The 18,667-nt window shown below is 34.6% G+C and overlaps 1 protein-coding gene across 2 annotated transcripts in view; it reads right to left on the bottom strand.

Moving 5' to 3' along the window:
• The window catches only part of LOC145255748 (uncharacterized), a 50,613-nt gene that overhangs the window by 15,576 nt on the left and 16,370 nt on the right, over nt 1-18,667 (bottom strand). The window contains exons 4-8 of one of the 2 annotated variants that reach the window (XR_013863899.1): nt 16,816-16,945; nt 14,226-14,326; nt 13,717-13,766; nt 10,469-10,640; nt 8,230-8,368 (exon numbers count right to left, since the gene is read on the bottom strand). Coding sequence is in view for 1 of the 2 variants with exons in the window: in XM_080114393.1 (XP_079970519.1) it covers nt 8,230-8,368; nt 13,717-13,766; nt 14,226-14,326; nt 16,816-16,945 (420 nt within the window). In the remaining variant the exon portion in view is untranslated. The remainder of the gene's footprint in view (nt 1-8,229; nt 8,369-10,468; nt 10,641-13,716; nt 13,767-14,225; nt 14,327-16,815; nt 16,946-18,667) is intronic. The other variant, XM_080114393.1, reaches the window with a different exon arrangement.

Below are 18,667 nucleotides of genomic sequence, written 5' to 3'. Positions count from 1 at the left end.
AAGTTTTGACAAGCTTCTGGGCTTGACCATTACTCCTGATCTTAAATGGAACACGTATATCAAATCTGTTGCCAAGGCCGCTGGAAAAATGGTGGGATCTTTCTATCGATCCAGTAGATATCTCACTGCTGATGCTATTCTCTATCTATATAAGAGCCAGGTACGTCCAAGGATGGAATACTGTTGCCACATCTGGGCAGGAGCTGCTAGAAAGGACTTGTCCTTCCTTGATAGAGTTCAAAATAGACTTCGTAGCCTCGTAGGAGATGTCCTTTTCTCCTCCTTGCAACCTCTATCTCACAGAAGAGATGTTGCGAGTTTGTCTCTGATGTATCGTTATTTTCATGGAAAGTGTTCAACTGAGCTTCAATCTATGGTCCCCCCTCGCCAAACTTTCACAAGAAACACTCGTCTAGCTGTAAACACTATCAATAATTTCCCCCACTCATTATCTGTGCCTAAACCTAAACGTAGATTCCATGAACAAAGCTTCTTTCTTAGAACTGCACGCCTGTGGAATTGTCTTCCGTTTTCCTGCTTTCCGGCTGACTACAATATGGTTTTGTTCAAGTCTAAAGTAAATAAGTTCTTGATGAGCCGTTCCATATAAGTTATTAAATTTACCAAATTTTCATTACTAATGATTACTATATTGACCAACTTCTACTGTACACTCTTTAACCCTTATCCTTGAGTGGCCTCTGGGCCTTGATAATGTGGTGATGCCTTTGTAAAAAAAAAAAAAAAAAAAAAAAAAAAAAGATACAAAACCTAACTTAGAACAATCTCAGATACACTGAATATATCTGTGTGAAATTTAAAAAAAATTGGCCAGACTGTTTCAGAGTTTTCAGGGAATGAACACATACACACAAAGTGTCTTTTATATATAAGTAGAAATAGAGAAGAGATAATGGCTTGACTTAATGTTTAAAATACAAAAGTTAAATATCATAGTTCAATTGTGCTCTAAACAGAAACAATCATTTCAAATACGCCGCTGTCTTACCAAAGAACCTACTGCTTATTTTATAAGCCAAACCCAACTGCTTCTTTGATGATAAAACTTCTAAAATGCACTTGTGATATTAGGATGTATCAGAGTGTTAACTTTAGTCTAAATCAGACTGTTCCTTCTTTAATTGTTTTTTTTTTTTGATTATCAATTTTTGATACTTATCGAGGCCATTTTGATACAGAACCTATCAAAGAACACTCCCAAACACCTAAACTACATTTCTGTTCAATTAAAAAAAATAGGTCCAGTTGTTTTTGAGTCCATACATACAGAGTGCCTTTTTCATACATATATATATTGTAATGATTTTGGTAGAGATGGGATTAAAAAAAAACAAAAAACGGCCAAATGAATAGTGTTAATGTGAAAGAAAACAGATTTAGAAAAGAAAAATTAAAAGAGAAAAAAATATCAATGTGCCCCCCCCCCTCATATCAAACGTAAAGCCACTCTCACTTCAATCACACATGCATACACTTAACCCTACCCCTTCCTTCACTGCCTTTTCCCTCTCTTTCTCCCACTATAAACCATGACACCCGAGAAGAGAAGCAGCCACATGCATAAGAAGAGTATTGATTGGCTAAACCCAAAGAAAAAGAGGAAGAAAATATCTAAGCAGGAAAAATTAAAAACAAACTTGTTCTTTTTCGATTGAGACAGCCATGATATGAGAGGCAAAATTATCGCTTTCTCATCCCCATGTTAGGGTGGAGATTTATTGCCATCCCGATGTGAGCTAGATGCCTCCACTTGTCCACATGGGGACAATTAAAAGAAATGGACAATTACCACATATTTTGAATTGAATGAGAAAATTAAATCTCAAATCGCCTAAAATCCACAAGGAAATCCTCGTATAAAATGCTGCCCATGTGAAACAATATGAAGATGATACCTGGCTCGCAAAATTCTCACGTCAACGGGAATAGCACCAACGAAACTGAAGAAAGACTGACATATGGCGATATGTTCGCATTCACAAACTTTTAGTAAAACCAACACTTTTTGTTTATCTGCAGATACGTGCCCCTTTATAATACCCAATCTTCTGAATCAATCCCATCTCCATCCATGTCTTTTTTGGAACTGTCATCACGTTTTTTTATTTTATTTTTTTTATTGTTTATTTTTTCTCTCTGCTTGTTCGACCTCGCCTTGACCCGTTGAGGTGTTGCATTAAATGTTAGAATATATGTTTAATAAAACCCATTCTGTGTTTGAATTGTTTAAAGTCAAATGAGGATTATCCACAAATCTCAGACAACGTGTCATTTCAGGTCGTGTCGCAGCATCTGACATCATTCCTTTTTTTTTGTTTCTTTATTTTGTTTTATGAGCAGTGTAGAGTGAAGGCGCTTATTATAGTCAAAGATTCTAACAAGGGGATGATCACCTCCCAAATTGCAACATTATATATACACTGCTGATCAAAAATTTAAGTCCACTTAAATTTTTTTAAAAAATAACCTTTTTTTAAGGATAGATTTTAAACTCTTCCGGCTTAAGGTTACCAATACTATTATCTAAAAGGTTATGGAAACAAAAAGCTACATTCCAAAGATTTATTTTTTAAATTTACATTTTTATTAAATTAGGCTTTTTACACATGATCACAATTATAAGACCAGAGACAAAAATTCTATTAAATTGTATGAAAACATTTAACAATTAAACTTGATAATGAGTTCTACCTCCACTACTTTTGATGACTTCAAAAATTCTTTGGGGCATGCTAGAAATAAGAGTTTCCATTAAGGTAAGGAGGATCCTGCTCCAGTTTCTGAAGATGGCTTCACAAAGTTCATTTTTTGTTGAATATTGTTTGCAATTTCGATAAACCTCTCTTGTCATCCATCCCCAAACATTTTCAATTGGGTTCAAGTCTGGTGAGCATGCAGGATGTCCCAAGAGATGGACTCCATTTTCTTGTAGAAAGCTCAAGGTCTGTCTTGCAGTGTGGATTGCAGTATTATCTTGTTGGAATAACCATCCATCCCACACAAACTATGACCCTCCATCATCAAAGATGCTTTTTGTAGCATGCTAACATAACCACCTGCTGTCTGATGACTCTGCACCACCTGGATCTCCATCGTCCCTCTGTAAGGAAAGGCACCCTATACCATTAAGGACCCTCCACCACTATGACGTGTAGAAAAAATTTCAAGGGGCATGTTTTTGTCATGCCAATATTGCTGGAAGCCATCAGGACCATCTAAATTGAATTTTTTCTCATCAGAAAACAGGACTTTCTTCCACTTCTCAACGTCCCAGGTTTGGGATTCACGACCAAACCCTAAGTGATCCACTTTGTGACGTGGAAGCAATCGAGGAATTTGTTTACGCTTTTTATTTACTATGCCTTTTTGTTGTGTCGTCTGATGGTTATTGGACTGCAATCAGCATCCGTAACCGCTTTAATTTGACTAGAAGAAAGTCCTCTGTCATTCATAATAACCTGTCTGATTCTCCTACTCAATGCAGGAGAAATTAGGGGGAGGGAAGGCTATCAAAGGATTTTGCTTTTCTATAATTCTCAGTGTTTTCTAGAAAGCTGCAAATAACAGTTTTACTGTGATTTATCTTAGCTACTATTGCTCGCTGTGACAAACCTTGCTTATGGAATCCTAGAATTCGAGAGCGCTCAACTTTGGTTAGTTTTCTTGCTTTAGGCATGGTAACACCTTTATATAGTGATTGCTAATCTCTAACTGAACTAAAAGCATTAGAATTACCATAAATCTAACAATTTATACCCTTGGTCTTATAATTTTGATCATGTGTAAAAAGCCTGATTTAATAAAAATGTAAATTTTTAAATAAAATTTTTGGAATGTACCTTTTTGTCTTCATAACCTTTTAGATTGTAGTATTAGTAACCTTAAGTCGAAAGAGTTTAAAATCTATCCTTAAAAAAAAGGTTTCTTTTTAAGTGGTCTTAAATTTTTGATCAGCAGTGTATATGAGGTGCCTTCAGTAAGTTTCCAGACTTTTTTGTACAGGCATTTAAAATTGTTGTAGATTCTTCAAAATTCAGTATGTTATTGCTATACATCTTATGAGATGACTTAAAAATTTTTATGATTTCACGTTCAAATGAACAGCTACAACAGGAATTGGAATACACTCTACCGAAGCCTGATTATCACAGTCGGTAAATTTCAAAAATACAGTCTGTACGTAAGGATACTTTAGAAGAACGATATGCAATGAAATTCTGTTTTAAACTTGGAAAAAATGCTACAGAAACGTATGGAATGCTTCAGACTTAGACCATCTTACATGAATCAAGCATCAGTTTTTGAGTGGCATAAGAAGGAGTAAGGAATTCAGAACACTAGAGTTGATTGGTTAGATAAAGAATTTCATGGATAAGGACCGTTGTGTCTACAGAAACAATAAGTGTACAGTTTGATGTCAGTGTGGGAACTGTACACACTCATTCACGAGGAACTGAAGATTTGCGCAAAGTTGTCCAAAGAGTGCTCCATCTTTGTCACAGACTATTTGACCAAGACGGGCATCAGGACAGTTACTCATTCTCCCTATAGTCCATACCTTGTTCCCTGTGACTTTTGGTTATTCCTTAAGCTCAAGGAAAACCTCAGAAGCTGTCGTTATGAGTAAGGCTAGGACAACAGCATATTCTTTTCATTGTTTTGACTCGAGTGTCTATCCGTTGCTATCTTATGTTTTTATATAGAGTGATGTGGTTCTCGGTTGATTAACTGTGTCGGATATATACTCGATACTCAAAACAATGAAAAGAATATGCTGTTGTCATAGCCCTACTCAGAGCCCTAGTTATGAGACAATTAAGGAGATGAAAGAGGCTGTGATGAGGGACATTGACATGCTTACACAAGAGGATTTTCATGGGGTCTTCTAGAAGTTGTTGGAATGGTACAACAAGTGTATTACAGCCGGAGGAGATTACTTTGAAGGGGACTAGAGTTTCAGGTGTGTACTATCAATAAAAGTGCTCATATGAAAAAAAAGTCTGGAAACTTATTTAAGGCACCTTGTATATGCAATAGTTTTGTCAATATTAACAGTAATTAATTAAAAGTACTTAATAAAAAAAAGGATAAATTACTAAAATTTTTCTTAAAGTATTAGGTTCATTGAATTAAATGGATTCTCTTAGTTTATTAAAATTACAATAGATTTATACTTAAAATATGTGCTGTACGTAATACATTTAAAAAGAATACTTAGGGTTCTATTAATAGTCATTAAATAGCAGTAATATTTTGCTTGTATACCATTAGAACTTTGTGGATCTTGTTATGTTGTTTGTTTCTCTCCACCATGCACATGGATGACATATCCATCAGATTAAAGAGAGGGTCATGGATCATCTTACTAGACAAACCATCTAGATCCTCCCGGGTTTTAGTGTAGTACTAAAACTATGAAAATGTTATTTCAGCAACTGACAAGGCTAATATGCTTGCCAGCCGGTTTGCCTCAAACTCCACACTGGACCCTTCCAACCACACCCTGCCTGACTTTCCTTTGCGGACAGACGCCACGCTAGACGATCTAAAAATTACCCCTGCTCAGGTACATGCTATCATAAAAAACCTTGACACTTCAAAAGCATGTGGACCTGATCTCATCCCAGCTATGCTATTAAAAAAGTGCTCAGCTGAAGTAGCTCCAGTTCTCTCCAAACTCTACAACAAATGCCTTTATGAATCATGCTCCGGGCTGTTGGAAAACTGCTTTTGCGGTACCAGTATTCAAGAATTCTGGCGAAAGAACTGACCCATCAAATTATCGCCCCATTAGCCTCCTCCCACTTTTTGCCAAAATATTTGAGACCATAATTAACCATGCTCTAGTCCGGCACCTTACAGATACTAAACTTCTGACTGACAAATGATATGGATTTAGACAAGCCCATTCCACAGCAAACATCCTCACTGTAATATCTGAACGTATATACCATTCACTGGACAAAGCGGGGGAGGGCAGAGCAGTAGCTCTAGATATATCTAAGGCTTTTGACAGGGTATGGCATGAGGGTCTCCTCAGGAAAATTAAATCATACGGTATCACTGGTAGAATACTTAACATAATTAAATCCTTCTCAGATAAGAGAAAAATCCAGGTTGTCCTCGACGGTCGTACATCTAAATAGTGTGATATAAATGCGGGAGTGCCTCAGGGGTCTATCCTTGGACCTCTATTGTTCCTAATATTTATTAATGACCTCCCCGACAAAATTGCCTCCGAGATGGGTATATATGCTGATGACACCACACTCTATAACAGGCATGACAGGAAAACAAATGAACACATAATTAAGGAAATGGCAAAAACACTAGAGGATGACCTCCAATCTGTAGTGGAATGGGGACATAAATGGATGGTCACATTCAATGCTGCCAAGACTAAACTGGTTTCCTTAATTACAAGAAACCTTTTCTGCCACCAATAGCAATGGCCAGTGACTCCCTGTCTGAGAGTACATTTTTCAAACTGCTTGGCCTAATGTTCACAGGAAACATGAGTTGGAACAATTATATTGAAAACATTGCCAGGGCCGCTGCGAAAAAGGTAGGCTCTCTCTACCGTGCTAGAAAACTACTGACACCTGAAAGTATCCTGTACCTCTATAAAGCCACCATTCGCCCATGTATGAAGTATTGTTGTCATATTTGGGCTGGTGCATCTGCTGCTAGTCTCTTGCTCCTAGACAAGGTTCAAAAAGAGAATCGCCAATCTGATAGGCCCTGGACTGGCATCTAATCTTCAGCCTCTGTCCCATCAACGAAATGTTGCATCCCTCTGCTTGTTCTACAAGTATTTTAATGGTGAATGCTCTAACGAACTGCAGACACTTGTGCCCCCATGATGTAGACACCCTCGACAAACCCGACAGGCAGCTAAATCCCACCCCCCACACAATAGAGATCCCTAGATGTAAAAGATCTTTCTACTCCAGTAGTTTCTTCTCCAGAACCGCTAGACTCTGGAATTCCATTCCAGGTCCCTGCTCCCCTAACTGTACTGACATGCAGAAGTTCAAGTGTAATGTGAACCGACATCTTGCTGCCCAAATCCCAAAATAGTGCCCCAGTAGTTGCTGCCCCTGATAGTAGCCCCCTTCACCAAAGTGGCAATGTGCCTTGTTTGGGGTGAAAATGTAATAAAAAAATTAAAAAAAAAAAAAAAATTTTTGTCACTGTGCACGTGTCATCTATATATGTTTTCGATAATGAGAAGAATGGTGAAATTATGTTTTAAAAACAATTTTACAAATTCATCAAATTTAATAAATGTTTCCTAAATAAATGTCAGTTTTAAACAGGATAAGATTGATTGTCAGTGATGAAGAACGAGTTGATTGAAAATGGAAACGGATTATAGTTGAACAATTATGGAGATGGTTTGTAACAAGTGCTTGTTGCTATTGCGTTTAATAAGAACGTTTTGTATTATTTTATTTACTTGAACTACTGTGCTCATCTTAGATATTAATTTGTTTCCATTTCTGTATTAAATTGGTTATGTACCGATTTAATTAAGATGAGAAAAAGAAAAAAATTGTATTATTCTAACTATTGTTCTCCAAGAGTTGTTGGAATAATCCACATTAATCAATCCTTATTGTAAAACATCCAAAACAAGAATATTTTTGTAAATAGTTACAAAATTTTTTTAAACTAATACAAGTTCTATAATAAACTACCAATAAATAAATGCACAAATAAAATATCTAATTTGCCTTCACAATCAGTTTAAGTAGTAAATATATTTAATGTACCCAACAGGTTATGGGTTGCCTAGTACTTTATAAATAGTGAAGGGAGAGAATAAAGAATAGAGTTAGGAAAGAGAATAGAGAGGGTATATTATGACATCACAGTGTATTCTGAAATCCTTTAACTTTGTGAACATTGAGCGTGTTAAAAAGTATGTTTTGTCTGTTAATTATGTTGCAATTGTAAAGTTTTTATTAATATTATAAAATGTAAAATATTTTATGAATACAAATTCTTCAAATTTAACACGTTTCATAAAGTACCAATAAATAAATGAATTTTTTATATATATAATATCTAGTTTATTTTCACAATCACTTAAAAGTACTAAAAATACACACTAATATATGATATATCAAAATTCACCCAATGGGTTACAGGTCATCTTGTATAAATTAAAATACTTAGATTTTTTTAACAACAAAAAATACTCACCAGTTTCCGTCTTGCATTCGACTAAAGCACAATTGCATGATGCATTAATAACTTCGTAGTGCGTGATGGCATCTTGACTTTTTACCCTACTCTTCTTCATGGAAGGCATGTGTTTGTTGTATTCAGGTTTTAAAACCATCTAAAATTAATAAAAGAGCATTGTCAAGAATCATTAAAATTAACCTCCACTCATCAACAAAAAGGGAAATGGATAAACTTTTGTTTTTATCTTAATTGAATTCTCAAACTTTACTCATTATATATGCATTTTAATCTTCTCGCTGTTGTCTTCAATGACAACTTGTGACTGGTTTTCATTATTATCTGCCAACTTAGATCATAAAGGTTTTAATAATCCTGGCCTTTACCTTGATCTCTGTGTGTCGCAACTTAATCTGTTGGGGTCTTGTTCCACTGTGCCTCAAAGGAGTCAAGACTGTTGCACTCAGTTGAGCTCGAAGGACCCATATCAGATCTAGGTCTTCCAATTGATATGACAGGGTGCTGAGTTTTGCTGTCACATGTACAGCAGCTACGTAGTCGATTCAGGGTTTAACTACCGCACTGAGATGTGGTTGAGCCATCGTGTTCAGCCAGAGGCCGCCTGGGAAGAAGTGAGGTGGCATGACATCAGTTTCACTGACGACATCTTCTGGCAGTTTCACATGATCATGCGATTTTTTTTTTCTGATTTCACCTTGTACTCAAATCTTAAATCTTTCGAATCTTTTCTATCATCTTGCTGACACTGAGAAAGTTTGAAGTCTCCATTTCTGTTCTGTGAGATTCTAACAAGAACAAATATTAAGGTTCAAAATTGTCCATAATACAATTATTCTGCTGAAAAAAATTGGAAATCTAGTCACTGTTTTGATGAAGGCAAGACTCAGGTTCTTTAACATTGGCTGATTAGCAAATATAATTTAAACTTAAATTTTGGAGGAAGAGAAGGAGATGCCCCTCCCCCATATGCTTGTCAAGCATTTTTTCAAAATCGCCATGAGTCTTTTACTTTTTCTCTAGTCAGCCAAAATTCACCTGTTGCAGCTGGTTGTTTTGCTTTGAGAAAATGATTTGCAATAAGAAAAAAAGAAAAACAAATGCATCTTTTTTGCCTCCTGTTCCTTTCCTTCACTCTTGATGCCTATATATACATTTCATTCCATAACATCATGCCACGGCTTAAATGCTGACATTAACTCAGTATGTGAGTTGTCAATATTTGTATGTGTCCTGGCTTGGTCATTTAAATGATGGAGCCATTGATTAGATTACACAAACCTTATCAATCATAGCTACTGTTATTCAGGAGTTATCTCTCTTGAACCAGATCAAAGTTATCTCCCATGAATCATTACTAGCCAACATAGCATTGCAATCTTTAACGTTTGACAATAAAAAAATATGTCTAAATTCCATCACATACCAATTTACAAATAAGGTATTTTCCTCTATATTGGCTGGGCTTCACAGCCAGTGAGACATCGTTCAACTTGTTCTCCCTTTTTTTTTTTTTTTTTTGATTTGGAATGCCTTGGAATTGGACACAGTTTGGGGACCTTTCATTAATCAGCCACTCCTTCACTTCTGGTTGCAGTTAAATGTTCAGATATCACCAACAAGTTGTATTTACTTATGCACTCACCCATGTGTATCTCTCTATTTGTTTACCCTGGTAATACATGTATCTTGATTTTGTTTGGGAAAATTAACATTGTTAATAGCTTTCATGTAATTGCCATCTTTTATGTATTCTTTCTTTGGTATGTCTAATATCTGTTCTCCCTTTATATTACCTACCATGTTTTGAATATTTCTCTTACATTTCTTGCTGGCAAATTATCTATGAGAATAAATATATATATATATATATACACACATGTTAATTCAACCTTTGTTTCATCAACATGCAAAATGGTGATCACCTGTGTAGAAAGAAAACCAAACACGTGGTCGCTGCAAAGACATACAAATAGAATGACAAAAATTTAAATTCTTCAACCCCATAGTATCTAAAACATTAAAAACAACTGGATTGACTGCAGTTAAGAGTGACTCAAAAATTCCTTGAGCAAGATGTAGAAGACACCAAATGGCCAGATTGTGATAATATGGAATACCCCCCTCCCACAACAGGACCACTGGAAGAGATCTGTAGAGTTGAATGTAATAATCAAAGAGGAAAACGCCCCCGTGTGTGTGTGTGTGTGTGTGTGTGTCGTGCGGTCATACAACTTACCTTCGAATGGGATCTGGGAGAAAGAGAAATTAAAGATGGCAGCCATGGATTTATAAGGTGTAGTCTCGTGGAATCTTAAGAGATCTCATCTTCCACTGCACACGTATGCAAATGGAATGGGGTCAGCTTTCTGATAAAATGTCTGTTGGCAGACGCAGTGGAGAGAGACGTGCTGGAAGTTGAGAGAGAAAGTTGTCAGCGACGAATTCTAGCTGGACTTTTGCGTATTGTATTTGGTTTCTTTTGTATTGCTGTTTACCAGCCCATTTAAAATAAACCAAATACAATAATTTGAAAATGAAGCTCAGGATAAAATAAATTTTTGTAAAATTGGTTTCAAAATTTTATTGAATTTCGTTTTCAAATAATGGCGATCTTTTTGTTCGTGTTAGAATGATTGCCTTTGTGTCATCATTTCATTGGTTGATCTGACTCACTTGACAGTTTCAAATTGACAGACGACAATGTTGAAGATTTGGGCAGTCTTCTTCAAATGGGATTTTGGCATTGAATTCTAAGCAACTTAATTTTCATCTCCATGGATGCAGTTTTTTTCTATTATGAGAATTGTGTCTTCGTTAAATTATTATTCTCTTTAGATTAAATTCTGGGGTTGAACACTCAACTGTAGCGACTGCTACGTCCGGCCGGAATAAATGACAGGCAAGAACATTTCACATCGATCATCGCTTTGAAACGCTTATGCGTTATTAAAAACACGTAGGAACATGACTTAATGTGACCACCTGCATACATAAAAGAAAAGGAACTATGTTATGCTACCTCACACTTGAATACGGTGATCAGTCCTGAAGCAGCAGACGGCCATTATAAAAACATTTACCCGCCAAAATCAAAGTGGTTTCTTTCTGAATCTTCAAGTGTAGCATGGGTTCGAGAAAGCTCTGTCTTCGTGAAACGCTAAAACACCCATCATGGTTTTTACATGGGATGCAAATGAACCAATACCCATCGTGGAAATTTACCACATCCAGCAAGAACTTAAACCTCCTTTTAAACATTCCAAAGCACTGTTTAATTTAACGTCTGCAACCCAGAAACGCTTATTTCTTTACTGAAGTAAAAGAGAAAGTAAATATATATTAATAGGATAGCGTGTGTGATATTTATTTTGCATGCCACATTTACATCCGAGTGATTGTCATTAAATGGGCTGGTAAACAGCAAAACAAAATAAACCAAATACAATACGCAAAAGTCCAGCTAGAATTCGTCACTGACAACTTTCTCTCTCAACTTCCAGCACGTCTCTCCCCACTGCCTCTGCCAACAGACATTTTATCAGAAAGCTGACCCCATTCCATTTGCATACGTGTGCAGTGGAAAATGAGATCTCATGAGATTTTACGAGACTACAACTTATAACTCCATGGCTGCCATCTTTAATTTCTCTTTCTCTCAGATCCCATCCGAAGTTGTATGACCGCACGACACACACACACACACACACACACACACACACACGCGGCCGCTTTCCTCTTTGATTATTACATTCAACTCTACAAGATCAGCTAAAAAATAAACGACAATAAAAAGATAAAAAAGAAAAACATTAAAACATCCATTAAACTCCACAGACCTATGACACCATGACAATTAGCTGTTAACAGTCAGATGAAATTAAGATAGAGAATTTGGAAAAATGTAGAAAAAAGGACAGCTCTAGTTTCCAATGAAAGTAAATGAAAAAAAAAAAAGAGATCTGTGATTTCAGCGGAAAAATATATGTTTTGAAGACACTAATTATTAGAGCAGAACTAGAATGACTATTGCAATGAGTGATGGAGAATGATGACAGCTCGTTGAAGAATAATTATGGCAAAGGATGAAGAATGGTAACTGCAAGATTTAGCCCAGATATAGAGATGCTAGCAATAAGTCCTTAAGGACACACACACACACATAAAACCAATCACTTATATACAATGTGTGCAACTGTGTGTTGTTTTTCTTATATATGTAAACTAGACTATGATTTTGCACCCTGGCACCGGATTACACTAGAATACCAACATGGCTCATAAGAAGATAAAGAAGACTAAGAAAAACCATGGCACATGCATTTCAGTCAGAGACATAGGCATAGTTGCACACCATTACTGCTCACTTCTCCGGCAATGCCATTTTTATATAAATGTTTTCATTGAAGGACCAATGCATTTTATGTAAGATTTCAAATGTTTAGACCCAAAATTATCTGAGTAATTTCATAGAGACCACAGAGGTAAATTTTTTATAACTTAGACTCCAATTTTGACCCCTTAACATTATTTTGATCTCAAATAAGAATAAAAAAGTTTTACCCATGTCCAAGTTACCTAAAATTTCAAGTGTTTACATCCAAAATTGGTGGAGGAATTTGGTAGAATCCGTAAAAGTTAAATCTTTCACCTTTGACCTTTTGGCAGCCTAATTTTGCCCCAAAACTGATTAAAATGCTTACCGCATGTCTGAATACCCGTTATGTATAAATTTTAAATGTTTAGACCCAAAATTGGCTGAGTAGTTTGCTAGACACCACAAAGGTCAAATCTTTTGAATTTTGACCCCTTGGCAGCTGAAATTTTCGAACCAAACTGATTAAAATTTTTTTTTTAATCGGTTTTCGGACAGAAATTTGACTATCAAGGAGTCAATGATTTGACCTTTGAAAACTCTACCAAAGTCTCCACCAATTTTGGGCCTACACACTTGAAATTTTAGATGTAGGTTACTTCAACATGGATGAAACTTTTTAATTTAATTTGAGCCCAAAACAATAAATGTTAAGGTGTCAAAATTGATGTCAAAGTTTAAAAAATTGATTTTGCAGTCTCTACCAAATTACTCAGCCAATTTTTGGTCTAAACATTTGAAATTTTATATAGTGTATTCAGACATAGGGCAAGCTTTTTAATCGGGTTTTGGCTGAAAATTTTGCTGCCAAAGGGTCAAAGTTCAAAAGATTTGACCATTTGACCTTTGCAATGTCTAGCAAACTATTCAACCAATTTTGAGTCTAAACATTTGAAATTTTACATAAAGGGTATTCAGACATGCAACTAGCTTTTTAATCAGTTTTTGGACGAAAATTTGACTGCCAAGAGGTCAAAGTTGAAAGAGTTCCCTGTTAGTATATATATATATATATATATATATATATATATATATATTGCTTTTTAAAAACTGCAATTCTGCTAAAAAGTGGGACCTCAATATCCTTCCACAAAACCAACACAACAACGTACCCGGTGTTTGCCATCAACAGTTCCTTCTGCAATAGGGATGTCAATAATACCTACAAAATAAAATTGGTTTTGAAACATTAATTGGAAATTTTCTAACGTGTAGTTTGGATCTGTAAATGAAAAATCTCAAAGGTAAAATGATTCATTAACTTAAAATTTGAATGAGAGGAAGAATTTTTAGGAGTAGTAGTTTTCTGAGATGGCCTACTTGTTGCATCCTCAATCGGTCTCTATGAATCCTAGCACTATAGGATGCACAAAATACAGCCTCTCCATAACGAATGACCATTTGTGTGTTATAGTGAAGAGTCATGTCCTTCACATGTTTATCCAGTTGTCAACTTTTTTTTTCTACATTAAATGTATTTATTTCATATATACAAATCAAAAAATTAGAAAACCTTTTCGAGATATACAATGACCCCCACCCTTTAATTGTATAAAGCTTGTGTTAGCATCATAATAAATCAATATATTTGTAAATTTTGACACTGGTAATTTTTACTTACCTTTTGGTGGATTTGGAATTCCTTTAGTCAACGCCCAGTAGGTTTTTATTACTTGACGCTCTTTGAACATATTTTTCAGTAGAGAAGCCATTTTATCAGTTCTGTAAAAGGGATTTTTTATGAATAAAAACTATAAATTGAGTATGTAATGTTTTAACTGAATTCTTAAAATAGTGAGACAAATCTTTGAAAAGTTTAATCTGTTGAATGTCCATTGTTTCATCAGAATTTGTATAAACAGTATTCATTTGAAAAAAGTTTACATTTCTAAATTGTTAACCAAATTTTTATTTATAACTTCAGAATTTCTGTTCACTACTTGAAATCAAAAAAACAAAACTGATTGATAAGAAAATATAAAACTATGGCTATTGCATTGTAAAACAAAATTTTTTTATTAATATTAAATATGTGAAGTAGAAGCAGTAGCATATGTTAAAAGCTTAAAAACTGAATACTGAATTGACTGGTATCAAGCTCTGAAAGCAGCAGCAGCCACTGCTACTTTTTCTACCAACTTTTTTCATCTTATTCATTCTTCGCATCACACCTCTTCCTATGATGAAATGGATACATTCACTTTTATTATATAGATTTTTTGTAGATTAAAAAATATGACAGATTACTGGATAAACTTTTCCAAATGATTTGTTTAAATTCAAATAATGAAATATACATAGCCTAGCACGAAACAGGTAAGATAAGTCATTGGATCATTCATAAAAAAAATTAAAATTCATCTGCAAAATATTACAAACTTAAAAATTGAAATCGTATGAATTTTCATAGAAATTTTTATCACAATTTTCATATTTTTATGGTTCACAGTTTTTGTAACACACGTAAAAGATAAAAATAAAACACATTAGTGTCTTTCCAAAAAGTACTGGTACAATTTTTGAACCAGACAAAAACAACTTTTTCTGACTGTTTATGTAAACAGCTGAAAGATACCAGAAAAGCAGATGACAAGTTGAATTGTAAATTGGCAATAGTCAAGAATTTTTTACAGAGAAATAAAAAAGTTAGGACCCCCCCCCCCCCACACACTCCAAAAAAAAAAAAATAATTCATAAGTAACGGTTACAAAAATAATAAAAGTAAATTAGAGTAAAAGGAAAAAATGTTTGTTTCTTTTTCTGGTTGAAAAAGTGGACCAATACTGAAAGAAAAAGTTGTTTCATTAATTTTTTTGTCAAAATTAAATTTTTATAAAAATAAACATACAGTGAGTATTTTTCTTTCTTTAAATGTCTCATTATTTCTTCTGACGTAGGAATACTGACTAGTTTTTTTTCTAGGTCAGAATCTATCCATGTCATAGTTATTGTTGATTTTTGACCTCGAAATAGTGGTTTTTATTTTGTTATTTTTTTTAGTTCCTTAGATCAAGTAGCTTCATACCTTGTCTGGAGCAATTTTCATTAAAAAAAAAATTCTGTGTCTGCAAAAGTTGGCTTTGGGGGGTTCAAAAGCTATACCAATACCGAAAATACAGAAATTGATGAAAATCTTAAAGGCATAATTACGTTTCTACAACTTAAAAAGTGTTAACTTTCAAAAACCAAATACAGCAATGTTTCAAAATAGGGATCGATAATTTGTATAACTCATATTATTTGGACTACTGTTCTCATCTTGGTTGCTATTTTCACAATGTTTGACCGATGTAAACGTTGACCTTTTTCTGATGCATTTTTTAAAACTTGAAAACCTTCTAGTTAAACTCATGGAATCTATGGACAATTGACAAAAAGGAGATGTATTGATTAACAATAAGTTCTAAATGATAGCATTCTGGAGATTGAAGGTTCAATCCTTACCAAAAGCAAGAATAACTAATAATATAATTAATGAACTCTTCTATTGAGTAATGGCTGATGAAATGAAAATTATCTACCATTATATTCAGTTTAATATCCGTTTATATGCTGGCATGTATTGCATAGCCTTAAGAAATTAACTCATCGTTGGTCGGGTTTTAATTTAATCAAGTCCATCTTTATCACTTCCTCACATATTTTTATTAGCCTGCCAGCTGCCCTTGCTACATCAAGTGTTCTACATCTACATAGATTACTTCCTATCGTTAACAGTGGTAATGCTCTGCTAGTTAATAATAGCAGAAGTTTCCTGAACTTATTTCATTCACTACTAATTCCTACAATCATACTAGCACCTGCTTCTGTGTTCTAATAGTATCACCAAGATAACAAAACTTGTGAACTTCATCCAAATATATTTTCTCCACAGTAGAGTTTATTCTGTCTCCATTGTCTTACACTCTTGCACATTATCATCTCTCAATCTACCAGGAATTCCACTGTACTTCTTGTATATCATTGTAGATTAAATAAAATATTCAGTTCATAATTCTGTATTGGTTCTTGAGTTGTATATATAAAGATTTCAGTGTTTGAAAAGATGTACCTGAAAAAGGTTGAAAAGGTACATTGGTTGAAATGTAATGAGGATAATTCTTCAAATTATCAAAACTGCAATAATTATTGAGAATTGTTGGATTCAAAACATTTGTCTTTTCATTGTTATGGCCACAGTAAGTTTAGTAATGAAATGGAAAACGACTTACTTTGCAAGCAGCATAACACCAGTTGTTTCTTTGTCTAAACGATGAACAAGATGAATTTCTCCAGAATGGTGAATCTTTTTAGCAAGTTCAGAAAGTGAGTTTGCAATATTCACGTGAATACCTGGACCACCTATAAAAATGAAGAAAACAAAACTGATGATTTTTTACTGGAAATAAAAACATGGGATGCTAAACAAGATTTGAGCAGCACAAAAAACATTCGTCTTTTATAAGTTGTGTTCGAAATAAATTGACAGCACCTATTTTTGCTGACACTGTAATTTGCATCATCTCTTAACATCATTTTGTTCTCTGAGCTCCAAATAATACATCATGCTTTAATGTAGCACATGCATACATCATCCTTTAATGTAGCACATGCATACATCATCCTTTAATGTAGCACATGCATACATCATGCTTTAATGTAGCACATGCATACATCATCCTTTAATGTATCACATGCATACACCATGCTTTAATGTATCACATGTATACATCATGCTTTAATGTATCACATGCATACATCATCCTTTAATGTAGCACATGCATACACCATCCTTTAATGTATCACATGCATACATCATCCTTTAATGTATCACATGCATACACCATCCTTTAATGTATCACATGCATACACCATGCTTTAATGTAGCACATGCATACATCATCCTTTAATGTATCACATGCATACACCATCCTTTAATGTATCACATGCATACACCATGCTTTAATGTATCACATGTATACATCATCCTTTAATGTATCACATGCATACATCATCCTTTAATGTATCACATGCATACATCATCCTTTAATGTATCACATGCATACACCATCCTTTAATGTATCACATGCATACACCATGCTTTAATGTAGCACATGCATACATCATGCTTTAATGTAGCACATGCATACATCATCCTTTAATGTATCACATGCATACATCATCCTTTAATGTATCACATGCATACATCATCCTTTAATGTATCACATGCATACACCATCCTTTAATGTATCACATGCATACATCATCCTTTAATGTAGCACATGCATACACCATCCTTTAATGTAGCACATGTATACATCATGCTTTAATGTATCACATGCATACATCATCCTTTAATGTATCACATGCATACACCATCCTTTAATGTATCACATGCATACATCATCCTTTAATGTATCACATGCATACACCATGCTTTAATGTAGCACATGCATACATCATGCTTTAATGTAGCACATGCATACATCATCCTTTAATGTATCACATGCATACATCATCCTTTAATGTATCACATGCATACATCATCCTTTAATGTATCACATGCATACACCATCCTTTAATGTATCACATGCATACATCATCCTTTAATGTAGCACATGCATACACCATCCTTTAATGTATCACATGCATACACCATGCTTTAATGTAGCACATGCATACATCATGCTTTAATGTAGCACATGCATACATCATCCTTTAATGTATCACATGCATACACCATCCTTTAATGTATCACATGCATACATCATCCTTTAATGTATCACATGCATACATCATGCTTTAATGTAGCACATGCATACATCATGCTTTAATGTAGCACATGCATACATCATCCTTTAATGTAGCACATGCATACACCATGCTTTAATGTATCACATGCATACACCATGCTTTAATGTATCACATGCATACATCATCCTTTAATGTAGCACATGCATACATCATGCTTTAATGTAGCACATGCATACATCATGCTTTAATGTAGCACATGCATACATCATCCTTTAATGTATCACATGCATACACCATCCTTTAATGTATCACATGCATACATCATCCTTT

The sequence above is a fragment of the Euprymna scolopes genome, chromosome 31 (genome assembly GCF_053919585.1).
Source record: "Euprymna scolopes isolate OS-2025 chromosome 31, ASM5391958v1, whole genome shotgun sequence".
Classification (NCBI taxonomy): Eukaryota; Metazoa; Mollusca; class Cephalopoda; order Sepiida; family Sepiolidae; genus Euprymna; species Euprymna scolopes.
Note: the sequence above shows the minus strand (reverse complement) of the source record. Positions and strands in the feature narration are given on the sequence as shown.